Source organism: Scyliorhinus torazame, chromosome 4 (genome assembly GCF_047496885.1).
Source record: "Scyliorhinus torazame isolate Kashiwa2021f chromosome 4, sScyTor2.1, whole genome shotgun sequence".
NCBI classification, from domain to species: domain Eukaryota; kingdom Metazoa; phylum Chordata; class Chondrichthyes; order Carcharhiniformes; family Scyliorhinidae; genus Scyliorhinus; species Scyliorhinus torazame.
Window position 1 is genome coordinate 268,313,860 of NC_092710.1, and position 16,736 is coordinate 268,330,595.

Consider the following 16,736-nt stretch of genomic DNA (forward strand, 5'->3'; position numbering starts at 1 on the left):
TTTGAATTTCTCCTCCAGCTCCCTCAAGCTAGGAAAGCTCCCTTCTATAAACATATCCCCCATCCTCTCAATCCCTGCGCTCTGCCATCTCCGATAGCCCCCGTCCATCCTTCCCGGGGCAAACCGGTGGTTATTACAGATTGGGGACCAGCCCAATGCTCCCTCCGCTCCCACATGCTTCCTCCATTGCCCCCAGACTCTCAGGGCTGCCACCACCACGGGGCTGGTGGAATACCGTGCCGGCGGGAATGGCAGAGGCGCCGTTATCGACGCCCCCAAACTGGTGCCCTTGCATGAAGCTGCCTCCATACGCTCCCATGCCGGACCCCCCCCCCCTTCCTGATCATGGCTATATTCTCCGCCCAATAATAGTAACTGAAGTTTGGCAGCGCCAGCCCGTCCTCTCCCCGGCTCCGCTGAATCCGGGGTCTTGCCCGCCCATACAAAGCCCGTGATAACTTTGTTAACCCGTTTACAGAAGGAGTGCGGAATAAAGATAGGGTGACACTGGAACACAAACAGGAATCTCGGAAGGACCGTCACCTTCACCGTCTGGACCCTTCCAGCTAGTGACAGTGGGAGCGCGTCCCACCTCCGAAAATAGTCCTTCATTTGGTCCACCAGACGGGCCAGATTAAGTTTGTGTAACCGTTCCCATTCCCGTGCCACTTGGATGCCTAGATACCTAAAACTTCCCCCTACCACTCTAAACGGCAGTTCCCCTACTCGCCTCTCCTGTCCCCTTGCCTGGATCACAAACATCTCGCTTTACCCCATATTCAGTTTGTACCCAGAGAACCGGCCAAATTCCCCCAGAATCCTCATGATTTCTTCCATCCCCCCCCCACTGGGTCCGACACATACAGAAGCAGGTCGTCTGCGTAAAGCGAGACTCTGTGTTCCACTCCGCCCCCTGACCAGCCCCTTCCAGCCAAATGAGGCTCTCAGCGCAATTGCCAGCGGCTCTATAGCTAGCGCGAGCAACAGTGGGAAGAGGGGGCACCCCTGCCTCGTCCCCCGGTGTAGCCTAAAATAGTTTGATGTCGTCCTATTCGTCCATACGCTCGCCACAGGAGCCTGATATAGCAACCTGACCCAGTCAATAACGCCCCGTCCAAATTCGAACCGTCCCAGCACTTCCCACAAATATTCCCATTCTACTCAAAAGCCTCCTCTGCGTCCATTTCAACCACTACCTCCACTTCCCTACCTTATGGAGGCATCACGATCGCATTTAGCAACCTTCTTACATTGGACTCCAACTGCCTTAGGGGCAGCACGGTAGCCTTGTGGATAGCACAATTGCTTCACAGCTCCAGAGTCCCAGGTTCGATTCCGGCTTGGGTCACTGTCTGTGCGGAGTCTGCACATCCTCCCCGTGTGTGCGTGGGTTTCCTCCGGGTGCTCCGGTTTCCTCCCACAGTCCAAAGATGTGCGGGTTAGGTGGATTGGCCATGATAAATTGCCCTTAGTGTCCAAAATTGCCCTTAGTGTTGGGTGGGGTTACTGGGTTATGGGGATAGGGTGGCGGTGTTGACCTTGGGTAGGGTGCTCTTTCCAAGAGCCGGTGCAGACTCGATGGGCTGAATGGCCTCCTTCTGCACTGTAAATTCTATGATCTATGCCTTCCTTTAACGAACCCCCGTCTGGTCCTCGTCAATCACCTCCGCAACACAATCTTCAATGCTAGAGGACAAAATTTTGGCCAGCAGTTTGGCGTCCACATTCAATAGGGATATCGGCCTGTAGGACCCACACAGTTCCGGATCCTTATCCCGCTTCAGAATCAGCGAGATTGTGACCTGTTTGATTTGCTTTTTTAACTCCCGTCTGAAATGTTCATGTCCACCTGACATCTCTCGTAAGCGCACTTTTCAGTTTCATCTTAATCTCTAGCTCATCAGGCAACATTGGTTCATGGTCATCATTATAATTCTTAATTCCAGATTTTTATTCCATTCAAAGTTCACCATCTGCCGTAGTGGGATTCGAACCCTGGTTCCAGAGCAATCGTAGAACCCCTAAAGTGGAGGCCATTCAGCCGACCGAGTCTGCACCAACCCTCTGAAAGAGCACTTGCCTAGGCCCAATCCCCCCGTCCTATCCCCATAACCCCACCTAACATTTGGACACTAAGGAGCAATTTAGCATGGTCAATCCACCTAACTTGCACATCTTTGGACTGTGGGAGGAAATCGAAGCACCTGGAAAAACCATTGCAGGCACGGGGAGTATGTGCAAACTCCACACACGCAGTCACCTGAGGTCGGAATTGAATCTGGGTCCCTGGCGCATTGAGTAAGCAGTGCTAACCACTGTGCCACCCCCCTCCCTGGGTCTCTGGATTATTAGTCTAGTGACAATTCCATGACACCACCCTAATTGTGCCTCATCCTAACCTTTTAATTTTGGAAATTGACCAGTTGAATTTTGCAGCAAACATGAATTACCTCCTCTGTATTTTGTTGACAATTATAGAATGTAAATATTCTTAATTGCTGACACCAGCAAGGGAGGGAGAGATGGGGAAGGGGAAGGCATGCGGGGGTGGGTTGGTCATTGGCATGCTGGCGAGATGGTGTTGGCCATGAATGAGCGGGTAGTGGAAGAGAGCGAGACATTTTGCCTACGTCCCAATGAAAAACATGGCTGGGAGTGGCTACACCACCATGTTGCCAGGACTTGGGAATCCTTATCCAGACTTGCTGCGCTTGAACCAGCTAAACCTGTGCACGTTATCACCATGGGTAAATTTTCCACTGCTCGTCCAAGAGGACCAGATTTATCCCACAACTGTAGTCAAGGTAGGCAATGAAAGAAACCATGACGATAATTTACCGTACCTTGATAAAGGAGGAAATTATTAATTTTATTTTAAACTAACATTTTTCAGTTGTCCTTCAGTAACTGTTGTCAAGTTAAAATGTCATCAGATTTGTGTCGACTGTGAAAATTGCAGCTTGAATAACTTTTTCAGTTCTTTGCCAGTCGGTTCAGTTGTTGAGATTATATCCATTCATTCAATTGTTCAATTTTTAATTTAGCTGCTGGAAGGAAGTTTTGCTCGTGAAGTCAGCCATGAAGTGGATGGACTGATTTTTCAACCAACTGGGGTAAGACTAATTTGGGTGTATGTGTGTTCATTCTTTATTACTGATGTTTTATTATTATAAAAAGATTAGATTAAATATCTTGTGTGATACTGCCAACCTCCTTGCAATCAGAGAATTACACAGCACAGAAGAAGGCCATTCAAATAATCACGCATGGTTGGCTCCTTGACTGAGCAGTAAACTCCAATCCTATTTTCCATCCACTATCTCAAACAAATTCAGATATTTATACATACTAATCACTGGAATTCACCCAGTTGCCTCATATATGCAAAGAATAGGAGCTACTACTCATCACTTGCCTTCCAGGAGGGGAGTCGACCTGCGTGAGGAACACAGACCGCGGCGAAAATAAATAAAGCCTGAGGCATGCGACCTTACTCCTCTTATCTTCCAGGAGAGTAATGAACTTGTGGGAGGAACACAGGTGGGGGAAAACACTTCAATAAACTTGAGAATTGCAGACTAGCTCCACGTGCCTTTCGGGGAGAAGAGCAGAGAGGAGTGAGCCTGCAGGCGGAACGCAGACTGGTGAGCAGTTTAATGTCTCAGCAGAGAAATGGTACCTCGGACATGCAGTACCACTCTTTCCCAATAAACTACATTGAAGTTTAACCTAGTTTGTGTTGCAATTTTGGAATGTCACTTGAACCTAAGACTTCCTGATCCTAAGGTGAAAGTCCTACCATTGCATCAGACTAAGAGCTTCTTGGCTTGCTTCCTACAAGCAGAGGAAAAGCAGTCAGTCATTGAGTGGCATTGCCACATTTTGTGCAAAGAAGCCTTTTATTATAATCTGCCTTTAGCTTCTGATAGAATCTTTTTCAATACTGTTGTCAGGACTCTCAATTTTAATGCATTGAACCGTAATATGGTAACGTTACTGAGATATTTTGCAACTTAATGCGTTGAGCTAAATTGGGAACTGAGACCAAGTTGCCATTAGAGTGGGGAAATGGTGATGCAAAAGAATTTTTATTCTCTTGGCTAGGTGTACCACTTGATAATTTGTGCATATTATTGGCTTCTTGCATAAATACGCACAAGGAATGTTTTTGTCAGTTCAGGCATTTATTTAATTTGGGAGTATGGTTACAAGCAACGTAGAGCCATCAGGAAACATAGAAACCACTCCTTTGTGTAATTTCCCCCCATTTCTCGATGCAACATGCAAAGCATTCCTCTTGAGGCCAACTGTAGCATCGTAACCTGGAGCATTGTCTATGCTTGCCAACCAGCTGCCGGTTAAGATCAATAATGAGATCCTGGAAAATGTGAACCTTCTTCTATATCTTGGGAGCCTCCTCTTGACGAAGACAACTAAATTCATTGTCTCCTCCGCGCAATCTTTGGCTGGCTAATGAAAAGAGTATTTGAGGACTAAGATCTCATACCCGAGACTAAAGTCATGGTTTACCAGGCAGCAGTGATCCCTATGTATTTCAGAGAAGTGGGTACTTCAAAGCACATAGGAGACTACTACAGCAGTACCTTACAATACCTTTCAAATCAGGTGGTAAGAAAGGCAGTCCAAATGCAACGTCCTCTTCCAAGACAACCTGCCCAGCATTGAGGTGCTGATCACTCAAAACCAGCTCCTTTGAATAGGGCATCCATTTGTATGACTGACACTAGATTCCCAAAGCAACTGCTCAACTCTGAACCTGGTTATGGCACGAAACGCTCAGGACAGTGGAAAGACTTTAACAATGTCCCTCAAGCATCTCTGAAGAGGTCGAACATGCTAGCTGACTCATGGAAGGTCCTGCCTTATGACTCGACCTAAATGCCAAAGGTTTATTCAGGAAGGCAACACATTGGGAAACGTGGTCAGAAACATGCAGATGTGAAGTTGAGGCATTGGACAAATTGCGTAAACCTCCAAACAACTCATTTACCCAGACTCCCCAAGAACCACCTGTCCTGCAGAGTCTGCAGTTCACGTATTGGTCTTATCAGCTGTCTCTGAACCCATTGTACATGAGTGGAAGCAAGTCATTCTTGATCCAGAAGGACTGTCTGAAAGAAGACATGTTTTCACTAAAGGATGGAAGTCTGTTTTTTATACGACACTGGGTAAGTGAGCTATTAGATCATAGATCATAGAATTTACAGTGCAGAAGGAGGCCATTCGGCCCATCGAGTCTGCACCGGCTCTTGGAAAGAGCACCCCACCCAAGGTCAACACCTCCACCCTATCCCCATAACCCAGTAACCCCACACAACACTAAGGGCAATTTTGGACACGAAGGGCAATTTATCATGGCCAATCCACCTAACCTGCACATCTTTGGATTGTGGGAGGAAACCGGAGCACCCGGAGGAAACCCACGCACACACGGGGAGGATGTGCAGACTCCGCACAGACAGTGACCCAAGCCGGAATCGAACCTGGGACCCTGGAGCTGTGAAACAATTGTGCTATCCACAATGCTACCGTGCTGCCCATTGCTGTTGGTTGCCTGATGATCCACATCCTCAGACTACCTTCCGCTGTCTCCTATAACCATCTTTTTCTCTGTTCGAAAGAGGATACTGAATGAATAAGGGAGGCCACTTCCGTCAATGTGGCTATGATTTTACTCATTGCTTGAACTCAACCTCTACGTCAAAGAATTAGCTCCCACGTTGTGTCTCTGCTCTGACATGCCTGAAAGCAGCTTTAGTGTTTACATGAAGACAATTTAAATGCTCTTGCTATTTGTCAGAATCTTAATGCTGCCTTTTTCACTGATAAACAATAACGGTGCTCTTCACAATGAGATGTCACATAAAATGAAGGGAAATAATTTGGTGCAGGATGAGAAATTCTTAAAGCTACGTTGTTCTGAGGCAGTTTTCTCCCCTGTGAACAGTAGCAACGTTTTAATAAAATAATGCTGAACGTTTTTTAAAAACATGGATAAAATATTCAAGCAAAGGTGAACTAAAATTCCTTGAAAAGCAAAAATGTCAACCACTAATTGTCATAAAATTGTTGTAATGTATAATATGCTTGAAGATTTGTGAGCTGATTAAGTCATCTACTTGGGTGCCTCGCTAATCAGCAAAACTATACAAACTAGTGTTTAACTAAATTTGATGTTGTTTAAGTTGCAAAACGTATTCCCATAAACGACTCCTATTAGATGAATCAATAGAAGTGTTGTCCAATATTTTAGATCTGGTCATATGCATTGAGATAGGGTTAATAACTAAATAATAGTAAAGTATCCTTCAGGTAAGAGTAATCCTAACATGAAATAACTGCATCGGGAAAAGATCCTGAAATTCGGCAAGAGATGCACGGTCCTGTAAATGGGAGGGACACTCGATCCGTGTATACCAGGACTTGGGGCAGACTTGGCCAAGTACCGGGCGGAGTTTAACACAGCCAAAGCGGCCCTTTACAAGAACAATGTGCGGTTCGGGATGCTGTACCCTGCCAAACTTTGCAGGATAACAAGTACTATTTCATCGCACCGGCAGAAACAGACAAATTTGTGCACAAAGCTGCGAAGGCAACACCAGCAATGATCCACATCTCTAGTCTCATCGGTCAAAACAGAAGGAGAGACTATTTGCGTGGGACTGATCCCTCTCTTCTTCAATCTGACAATGAGTCTCAGAACAGAGGGCATGAGAGCAGTAGGAGGGGGAAAGTGAAGAGAAACACAACAGTTGAGGGAAGGTGAGGATCGACATGGGGGGGAAGGGGGATAACGCCATACTAGTGGGTGAGCTAGTGCAGAGAAGTATGAGCAAGGGGAGGACCACAGCACAACTCCCCAGGGAGAGAGAGTGCCTGGGAGGGTGAGGGGGAGGAAGCTCTAGATGGGGGGGAAAATCAGGAGGTTGGAAACGGAGGGGGAACAGCTGGGGTGGGGGAAAGGAGAGATAGGCCTAGGGGAATAGTTGAGGGGTATAAGGCTGGCTACGACAGATCAAACACGGTGACAACGTAAACAATGGCAATGAAAACAGCCATTTTGGAGGGCCCCTAAATAAAGGGAAACTGGAGTGCTAGGGCACATCCACAACGTAAGTTTCGTGGAACATCAGGGCACTTAACGTCCCGGTGAAAATTTCCAGAGTCTTTGCCCATCTGAAAAGTCTTGGGAACTGACATGTTCTTCCTCCAGGAGACCCCCCCCCCCTGAAGGAGAAGGATCAACTACGGGTAGGAAAGGGCTGGGTGGGACAGACTTACCATTCGTGCTACAGGATGAGGGCTAGGGGGTTGGCCATTCTGTTCAGTGAGAGGACAGCGATGAGGACGGTTATGGATCAAGGGTACAGTATGTCATGGTTAGTGGTGCCATGGAAGGAGCACCAGTGGTCCTTGTAAATATGTGCACCCCTAACTGGAATGACATGGAATTCATGAAGAAAATTAATGTGGAAATCCCCAATATAGACACACTCCGACTCATCATGGGAGGGGGACCTAAACTGTATACAGGACCCAAGGACAGACAGATCAAACCCCAAGTTGGGGAATGAATCAAACCTGGCAGTGGACCCATGGGGAGAAGAAGTTCTTCTTCTCCCAGGTGCACACAAGGTACGTACTAGGATCGACTTTCTTGTCGTGTGGAAAGTAGGGGTAGTAGGAGTGGAGTACTCCGCAATCGTAATCTCTGACCACGCTTCACACTATGTGGATGTGAAGGTGGAGACGGGCTGGGCATAATGCCCCCTCCATTAAGGCAGGGCATGACCCTCCAGGGGATATTACAAGCCATAGACGGGTACATTACCAACATCCAGAATGGGGAGGCCTCACCCTCCACGATCTGGAAGGCACTGAAGGTGGTGATAAGAGGGGAAGTTATTGCATACAAGGCGTGCAAAGGTAGGAAGGAGAGGGCGGCCATGCAACAGCTGGTTGACTCCATACTGGATGTGGATCGGCAGCATTCCTCGACCCTGACCTTTGAATTACTGGCGGAGGTAAAAAAGCTACAGATTATCTTTGACCTGCTCTCCATTGGGAAAGCAGTGCACCAGTTCCAGCAGACACAGGGGATCTTTTACGAACATTGAGACAAAGCCAGCCACCTGCTGGCTCACCAGCTGAGAAAACGGGCAGCCACAAAGGAAATAGCTCAGGTTAGGGAAGGTAGCGGTAGGCTAGTTGCCACGCGAGGAAGGCTCAACGAAGCCACCGCAGCTTTCTACCGGGGGCTATATACCTCCAAGCCCTCCGAGGGGAACTCGGGGGTGAAGCAGTTCCTCGATGGACTGGTCATGCTGGTTGTGGGGGAAGAAAAGAGATGGGGCCTGGAAGCGCCATTAGAACTGGAAGAAGTCATGGAGAGTATCAACTGCATGCGGGCGGGGAAGGCACTGGGACCCGTCGGGACTTCTGCAAAACATTTGTGCAAGCATTGGCACTGCACCTGCGGGATATATTCGCAGACCCGCTAGTTAGGGGCGCCCTGCACCAACACTGGCACAAGCGTCAATATCGCTGGTACCCAAAAAGGACAAAGACCCGACTGAGTGCGGGTTCTACAGGCCCATCTCGCTACTCAACCTAGATTAAAAGATTCTGGCAAAGGCCCTGGCGAGTTGGCTGGACAGCTGCGTGTCTGAGGTAGCGGCAGAGGGCCAGACGGGCTTTGCCAAGGGTTGGCAGCTAAGATCGAATATCAGGCGCCTGTTGGACGGGGTAATGACCCCATCCGGGGAGAGAACACCAGAAGTGATCATCTTCCTGGACGCAGAAAAAGCCTTTGACAGAGCCGAATGGAAGTACCTCATAGAGGTATTGGAATGGTTTGGGTTCGACAAGGGTTCACCTTGTACCTTGCACGGTAGCACAAGTGCATAGCACTGTGGCTTCACAGTGCCAGGGTCCCAGGTTCGATTCCCCGCTGGGTCACTGTGCGTTGTCCGCACGTGTCTGCGTGGGTTTCCTCCGGGTGCTCCGGTTTCCTCCCACAGTCCAAAGACGTGCAGGTTAGGTGGATTGGCCATGATAAATTGCCCTTAGAGGTTAGGAGAGGTTATTGGGTTACGGGGATAGGGTGGAAGTGAGGGTTTGGATGGATCGGTGCAGACTCGATGGGCTGAATGGCCTCCTTCTGCACTGTATGTTTTATGTTCTTAGGTGAAACGACTGTACAGTCCCCCCCGTGGCAAGCGTATCGACAAACAGCACCAACTCTAAATACTTCGGCTGCACAGAGACAAGGATGCCCGCTATCCCCGCTGCTGTTTGCTCTGGCAATTGAGCCATTGCCGATCGCCCACAGAACTGCAAAAGGGTGGAGAAGTATCCAAGGAGGGGCAGAGAGCATAGCATCTCACTCTATGCTGATGACCTGCTCCTCTACGTCTCAAATCCCCAGACCAGCATGGAAGGGGTAAAGAAATTCCTAAGGGAGTTTGGTCCTTCTCGAGTTACAAGCTTAACCTGAGCAAGAGCGAGCTCTTTCCTGTGAACTCGCAAGGGGGAGGGACAGAGCTGGGAAGACGGCCGATCAAGCAAGCCCAGACCAAATTCCGCTACCTGGAGATCCAAATATCCCACAATTAGACACGGGTCCAGAAATGGAATCTGACAAGTCATGGGAGGAATACGAGAGGGATCTGCAAGGGTGGGACCCTCTCCCAAGTTCCCTAGCAGGGAGAATACAGACAGTCAAAATCAACATGCTGCCCAGATTCCTCTTCCTGTTTAGATCCTGATCTACATGCCCAAGGCCTTTTTCATTGCAGTCGACAAACTAATCATGGCTTATGTGGGGTAGGGGAAGAACCCGAGGATCCAAAAGTAGATCCTCCAAAGGAAAAAAAAAGTGGGAGGCCCGGCCCTCCCGAACCTACAGTTCTACCACTGAACGGACACGGCAGAAAGGGTGAAGGCGGAGGAGAGTTCCTGTATAGGAACGTCCCTCCGAGCCCCAACCAGAGCTGCTCTCCCATTCCCCCATTTCCCCCCCCCCCCCCCCACGGCCAAACAATCGAGTAGCCGAGTGGTAGTAGCCACGCTCTGGATGTGGTACCAAATGAGGCAGCACTTCAGCCTAACCAAAATGTTCACCATGGTCCCCATCTACAACAACCACAGATTTACTCCCGCAATAATGGATGTCCCTTCAAAAGGTGGAGGCAGGATGAGGGGACACTGACAGTTAGGGACATGTTGAAGAACGATAGAGTAGCGATCCTGGGGGAATTCATGAAGAGGTTCCAGTTTCCAAGAGGAAATGAACTGAGATACGTTCAGGTGAAAACTTCCTCCGTACGCCGAGATACCAGGATACTCGAAAGTGGAAGAACCGCTGGACACAGGCTACCTAGGGAAGGGAAACTGTGCGGACCTGTAAGGGCGACTATTGGAGGAGTTACACTGCCCCCTGGACAAGACAAGGAAAAAATGGGAGGAGGACCTAGGCGTGGATAAGGGTGGACTCTGGATTGAAGTACTGCACAGGGTGAACTTGTGCACTTAGAGGTCAGGGCTGAGCCTACACAGCTAAAGGTGGTGCATGGAGCACACCTAACCAGAACTCGAATGAGTGGGTTCTTTCCGGAGATGGAGGACAAATGCGAATGGTGCCAGGGAGGCCTGGCCATCCACACCCACATGTTCTGGTCTTGCCCCAGACTTGTTGGGTACTGGACGACCTTCTTTGAGCAATGGTCAGGATTGTGGGAGCGAGGGTGGCGCCATGCCCAAAAGTGACAATCATTGGGGTTTCAGATCAGCCAGAACTCTTCATGGAGGGTGGCCGACGCCCTAGCCTTTGCCTCACTGATCCCCGCTGGAGATCCTGCTCAGCTGGCGATCAGCAGCACCACCCAAAGCTGGAGACTGGCAGTCCGACCTGGCGGAATTTCTCAGGCTGGAGAAAATAAAATTTGCCAGTGTAAAAGCAGAGAAGTCTTGCTATAATTGTACAGGGAATTGGTGAGATCACACCTGGAGAACTGTGTGCAGTTATGGTCTCCTTATTGCATTTGAAGCAGTCCAAAGAATGTTCACTAAATGGACTCTTGGAATGAAGGAGTTGGCATGAAGAAAGATTGAGCAGGTTGGGCCTACAGTTTAGTGCTATTGAAACATGTAAGATTCTGAGGGGCTTGACTGGTTAGATACTGAGAGGGTGTTTGATGTGTGGAGGAAATCTGGAACTAGGGGCACAGTTTATCATAGATTATCATAGAATTTACAGTGCAGAAGGAGGCCATTTGGCCCATTGAGTCTGCACCGGCTCTTGGAAAGAGCACCCTACCCAAGGTCAACACCTCCACCCTATCTCCATAACCCAGTAACCCCACCCAACACTGAGGGCAATTTTGGACACTAAGGGCAATTTATCATGGCCAATCCACCTAACCTGCACATCTTTGGACTGTGGGAGGAAACCAGAGCACCCGGAGGAAACCCACGCAGGCACGGGGAGGATGTGCGGACTCCGCACAGACAGTGACCCAAGCTGGAATCGAACCTGGGACCCTGGAGCTGTGAAGCAATTGTGCTATCCACAATGCGACCGTGCTGCCCGGAGGGGGTCCTCATTTAATTCGGTGAGGAGGAATTTTGTCTTATCAGTGTATTCAGTTTTGAGAATTTGTTTCCTCAGAGCAATGGAGGCTAGTTCATTCAATATATTCAAGGCTGAATTCGACAGATTTTTCATTGGCAAGGGAATTGAGAGTTATTGGGAACGTGCAGGAGAGTGGAGTTAGGACCACAATCAGATCATCTAAGATTTTATTGAATGACAGAACAGACTTTAGTCACGTGGAAAAAATGATTTCAGAAAAACTTTTAATAAACAAAAAATAAGCCTATGCAATTGTTGGGTATGTGGTCTCAATTGCCATTCACATGGCATATGCATTTGTTGTTTCATACATTTATTTGTATGTATGCTAGGCCTGGCCAAATGGGTGGTTCAGACATTTGAGAGGCATGCAGAAGCAGATCACTGGCTCCCTGGACACGCGGCTGGCAAGATTCCTTTATAACTATTGGACTGCGGGATGGCACCAGCGGAGCTGCTGATGGGCTGACGCCTCAGAACACGATTAAGCCTGCCTTTATCAAATCTGGACGGGAAAAGTAGAGCAGCAGCAGGACTCGCAGTGACGCTATCATCACCGTTGTGTGCCAGGGCGGAATTTCCAACCGGGAGCCACGGTTTATGCCTGTAATTTTGGAGGTGGTACACTCTTGACTTCCAGGGGTCACAGTGAAGAAAACGGCATTCATTTCTGATTTAAAAAAAAAAAAAAAAAAAACAGGTAAAAGGGATATGTGGAACAGGCAGGTCGGTGGATTTGAGACCAGGAAGATATCAGCCTTGATCTGATTGAATGGCGGAGCAGGCTTGAAAGGCTGAATTGCCTACTTCTGCTCCTAGCTCCTATGTAATGGCAATGTCACTGAACTGGCAATCCAGATGCTCTGGGAACATGGGTTCAAATCCTACCATGGCAGCTGGTGGAATTTATATTCAATTAATAAAATTTTGAATTGAAAACTAGTCTCAGTAATGGTGGCGATTAAACTTGCATCGATTGCCATAAAGACCCCTCTGGTTCACTAAAGTCCTTTAGGGAAGGAAAACTGCTATCCTTGCCTGGTCCAGTCTACATGTGATTTCAGATCCACAGCAATGTGCTTGACTCTTAACTGCCCTCTGAAATGCTCCAGCAAGCCACTCAGTTCAAGGTTAAAGAATAGCAACAAATGCTGGACTTTCCAATGACACCCCCCCCCCCACACACATCCAATGAAAGAATGTTTTAAAAGGTTAGCAAAAGGCAGTGTGCAAGTGCTTTTTGATTTTTCTCTATCCTTCACTTTCCTGATTACTGCTTATTGGTTGCCTGCTAAAATGTTACATAATATGTTTTGTAAATACTGGGTTTGTGACCAAGGAAACAATCCAATGGGGAGATTGTCAGCTTCTCCAGCTCGACCAATAATACCTCAGGATCGATAGAAGGCTGCCTAGCCATCCAATAGCCAGCAACTCCCAATAGGTCATGCCATGGCGAAGGTTAAGCAGCATCCAATCCTGTTCTGGATGGAGAGTAGGAGCTGATCTGACCCATTTAATTTTCTGAATTATCCTTCTCAGCAGTCACTCTGATTAAGTCAGAGTACTGCTTTCAACTTGCATGTCACACAAGTGCCAGTCAATGACCATCTCCAACAAGAGAGAATCTAACCATTTTCTCTTGACATTCAACTGCATTACCATCTTTGAATCAACATTCTGGGGGGATTACCAATGACTTGAAACTTAACTGGACTAATCCTAAATATAATTTGGCTATAAATGCAGGTCATAGATTGGGGATTCTGTGGCGAGTAACTCACCTCCCTGACTCCCCAAAGCCTGTCCACCATCTCAAAGACACAAGTCAGGAGTGTGATGGAATACTCAGCACTTGTCTGGATGATAGCAGGTCCAACAACACTCAATGAGCTGACTATCAAGGACAAAGTATCCAACTTTATTGGCACCCTTCTACAAACAGCACTGTGGGTGTGCCTACAACCGACTGCAGCAGTTGGCACTCCCGATCGCAGGAAAAACGATCAACAGCTGCGACCGGCTTTTAGGTTGAGAATGCCAGCTGAGTCTGCCAGTAGCCGCAACATTTTGCCTCGCTTGATCCGACTGCCACCCAATGGGTGCTTAGCTTTCCTAACTTCACTTGTGACGTCTAATTGCTCCGCTGACCAATAGGAGGAGACTGAATGATACTTCTGGTGGTGGGACTGTTGGAGCTCGGGGCCTGTGAAGGACACAGAGAGCAGCCGAGTGAAGTTTGTGTGAGGGTTGAGAATGACGAGTCACGATGCTGGCAGTCAGCACCAGTTCACTGGCTTCCCCAAGTACTTCAATGCCTACACCGTCACAGCTATATATATGTATATATATATATATACAGGGATTGCAGCAAGTTCTTCAAACTGAGATCCAAGAAGAAGCCACCACCAGCTATCACAGAAAATAAATGGTGTGTGGTTCTCCTCTGGGGCAGGGCAAGTAGAATTTAAGGACTAACATGTGAAATTTGTGTGAATGTTTGAAACTTCTGCCGTCATGTCATGGAAATGATGTATTATAAGTTATCAGTCTTTACAAATAAAACTCACGGGACACCATGAGTTGTTTAAAAAAAGAGAATGCCATCCGCAAGCATGCCCCCACAGGCAGATCCGGCATTGCAGAGACCTGATGCCCAGCAGGGCAGAATGACACCTGCTGACGTTAGTGTGCTATCCCTGTACCGTCACGTCCTAACGTCAGCGCACTGTCCCAGTACCACCGCCTCTTGACGTCAGCATGCCATCGCAGGACCAAATTTCTTATTAAAAATGACAAGACTTCATCACTCATAAAGGAGGATCCCCGGTCGCTGTGGACGTAAGCGGGGAAACCGAACAGGGTGAAGATGCTATTGAGGGCTTTGATGATTGTGGCAGACGTCATATCGGGGCATGGGATGGCGAAGGGGAATCTGGAGTATTCATCGACCACGTTAAGGAAGTACGTGTTTCGGTCGGAGGAGGGGAGGGGCCCTTTGAAATCCATGCTGAGGCGTTCAAAGGGATGGGAGGCCTTCACCAGGTGCGCTCGGTCTGGCCGGTAGAAGTGCGGTTTGCACTCCGCGCAGACCTGGCAGACTTTGGTGACCGCCCTGACTTCCGCAATGGAGTAGGGTAGGTTGCGGGCCTTTATGAAGTGAAAGAACCGGGTGACCCCTGGGTGACAGAGACCACCGTGTAGGGCCTGGATTCGGTCCCCTTGTGCACTGGCACACGTACCTCGAGATAGGGCATCGGGGGCTCGTTGAGCTTAACGGGGCGATACAAAATCTCGTAATTGTAGGTGGAGAGCTCAATCCTCCACCTCAAGATTTTATAATTTTTGATCTTGCCCTGCTGAGTGTTACTGAGCATGAAGGCAACCGACCGTTGGTCAGTGAGGAGAGTGAATCTCCTGCCGGCCAGGTAATGACTCCAATGCCGCACAGCTTCTACGATGGCTTGGGCCTCCTTTTCGACGGAGGAGTGCCGAATTTCAGGAGGCGTGGAGAGTGCGGGAAAAGAATGCCACGGGTCTGCCTGCCTGGTTGAGGGTGGCGGCCAGAGCGATGTCTGATGCATCACTCTCAACTTGAAAGGGGAGGGTCTCGTCAACCGCGCGCATCGTGGCCTTGGCGATGTCGGCCTTGATATGGTTGAAGGCCTGGTGAGCCTCGGCTGTCGGGGAAAACTGGAGTGAATGAGTGGGCGGGCCTTGTCCGCATAGTTAGGGACCCACTGGGCATAGTATGAGAAGAACCCCAGGCATAGTTTGAGGGCCTTGGGGCAGTGGGGGAGGGGGAGTTCCATGAGGGGGCGCATACGGTCGGGGTCGGGCCCTAGAACTCCATTTTGCACCACATAGCCAAGGATGGCTAAGCGGTTGGTGCTGAACACGCACTTCTCCTTGTTATACGTAAGGTTCAGGAGTTTGGCGGTGTGGAGAAATTTGGAAAGGTTAGCGTCGTGGTCCTGCTTGTTGTGGCCGCAGATGGTGACGTTATCCAGGTACGGGAAGGTGGCCCGCAGTCCGTACTGGTCAACCATTCGGTCCATCTCCCGTTGGAAGACCGAGACCCCATTAGTGACGCCGAAGGGAACCCTAAAGAAGTGGTAAAGGCGGCCGTCTGCTTCGGAGGCAGTGTATTGGCGGTCCGTCTTGCGGATGGGGAGCTGGTGGTAGGCAGATTTCAGGTCCACTGTAGACAATACCCGATACTGTGAATCTGATTGACCATATCAGATATGCGTAGGAGAGGGTACGTGTCAAGCTGCGTGTACCGATTGATGGTCTGACTGTAGTCAATGACCATCCTGTGTTTCCCCCTAGTCTTTACAACTACCACTTGGGCTCTCCAGGGGCTTTTGCTGGCCTCGATGATGCCTTCCCGCAGTAGCCACTGGACCTCTGATCTGATGATGGTCCTGTCCTGGGTACTGTACCGTCTGCTCCTGGTGGCGACGGGTTTGCAATCCGGGGTGAGGTTTGCAAACAGGGTCGTGAAGCCGCATACAGTAAGGGGTGGTAGGGGCCCCCCGAATTTCAGAGTTAGACTTTGGAGGTTGCACTGGAAGTCCAGGCCGAGTAGCAAGGCAGCGGAGAGGTTGGGGAGGACGTAGAGCCGGAAGTTGCTGAACTCTACGCCCTGGACGGTGAGGGTGGCGGTGCAGTACCCCCGGATCTCCACGGAGTGTGATCCAGAGGCCAGGGAGATTCGTTGGGTAACGGGGTGTACTGCAAGGGAGCAGCTCCTTACCGTATTGGGGTGGATGAAGCTCTCCGTGCTCCCCGAGTCGAGAAGGTAAGGTGTCCTGTGGCCATCGACTTTCACCGTCGTTGTCGCGGTTGCGAGGTTATGTGGCCGGGACTGGTCGAGCGTGATGGAGGCGAGCTGCGGCTGGTGTTGGTGGGCCTCAGGCTGGTCGGCGGCGGTTGCGGGCAATGAATGGCCCGATGAGGTGCCAGACGAACAGGGGTCCTGAGGTGGCGTCCAAACTGGCACCGGAGATGGCGTTCAAGATGGTGCCCACGGGCCGCACGAGGTCTGATGGGGGGAAGATGGCGCCGCCCACGGGCCACA

The 16,736-nt window shown here is 49.4% G+C and overlaps 1 protein-coding gene across 3 annotated transcripts in view; it reads left to right on the top strand.

Moving 5' to 3' along the window:
• rngtt (RNA guanylyltransferase and 5'-phosphatase) overlaps positions 1-16,736 on the top strand; it is a 520,247-nt gene that overhangs the window by 305,914 nt on the left and 197,597 nt on the right. For all 3 annotated transcript variants that reach the window (XM_072499776.1, XM_072499775.1, XM_072499777.1), the window contains one exon: positions 3,045-3,113. In XM_072499776.1, coding sequence (XP_072355877.1) covers positions 3,045-3,113 — 69 coding nt within the window. The remainder of the gene's footprint in view (positions 1-3,044; positions 3,114-16,736) is intronic.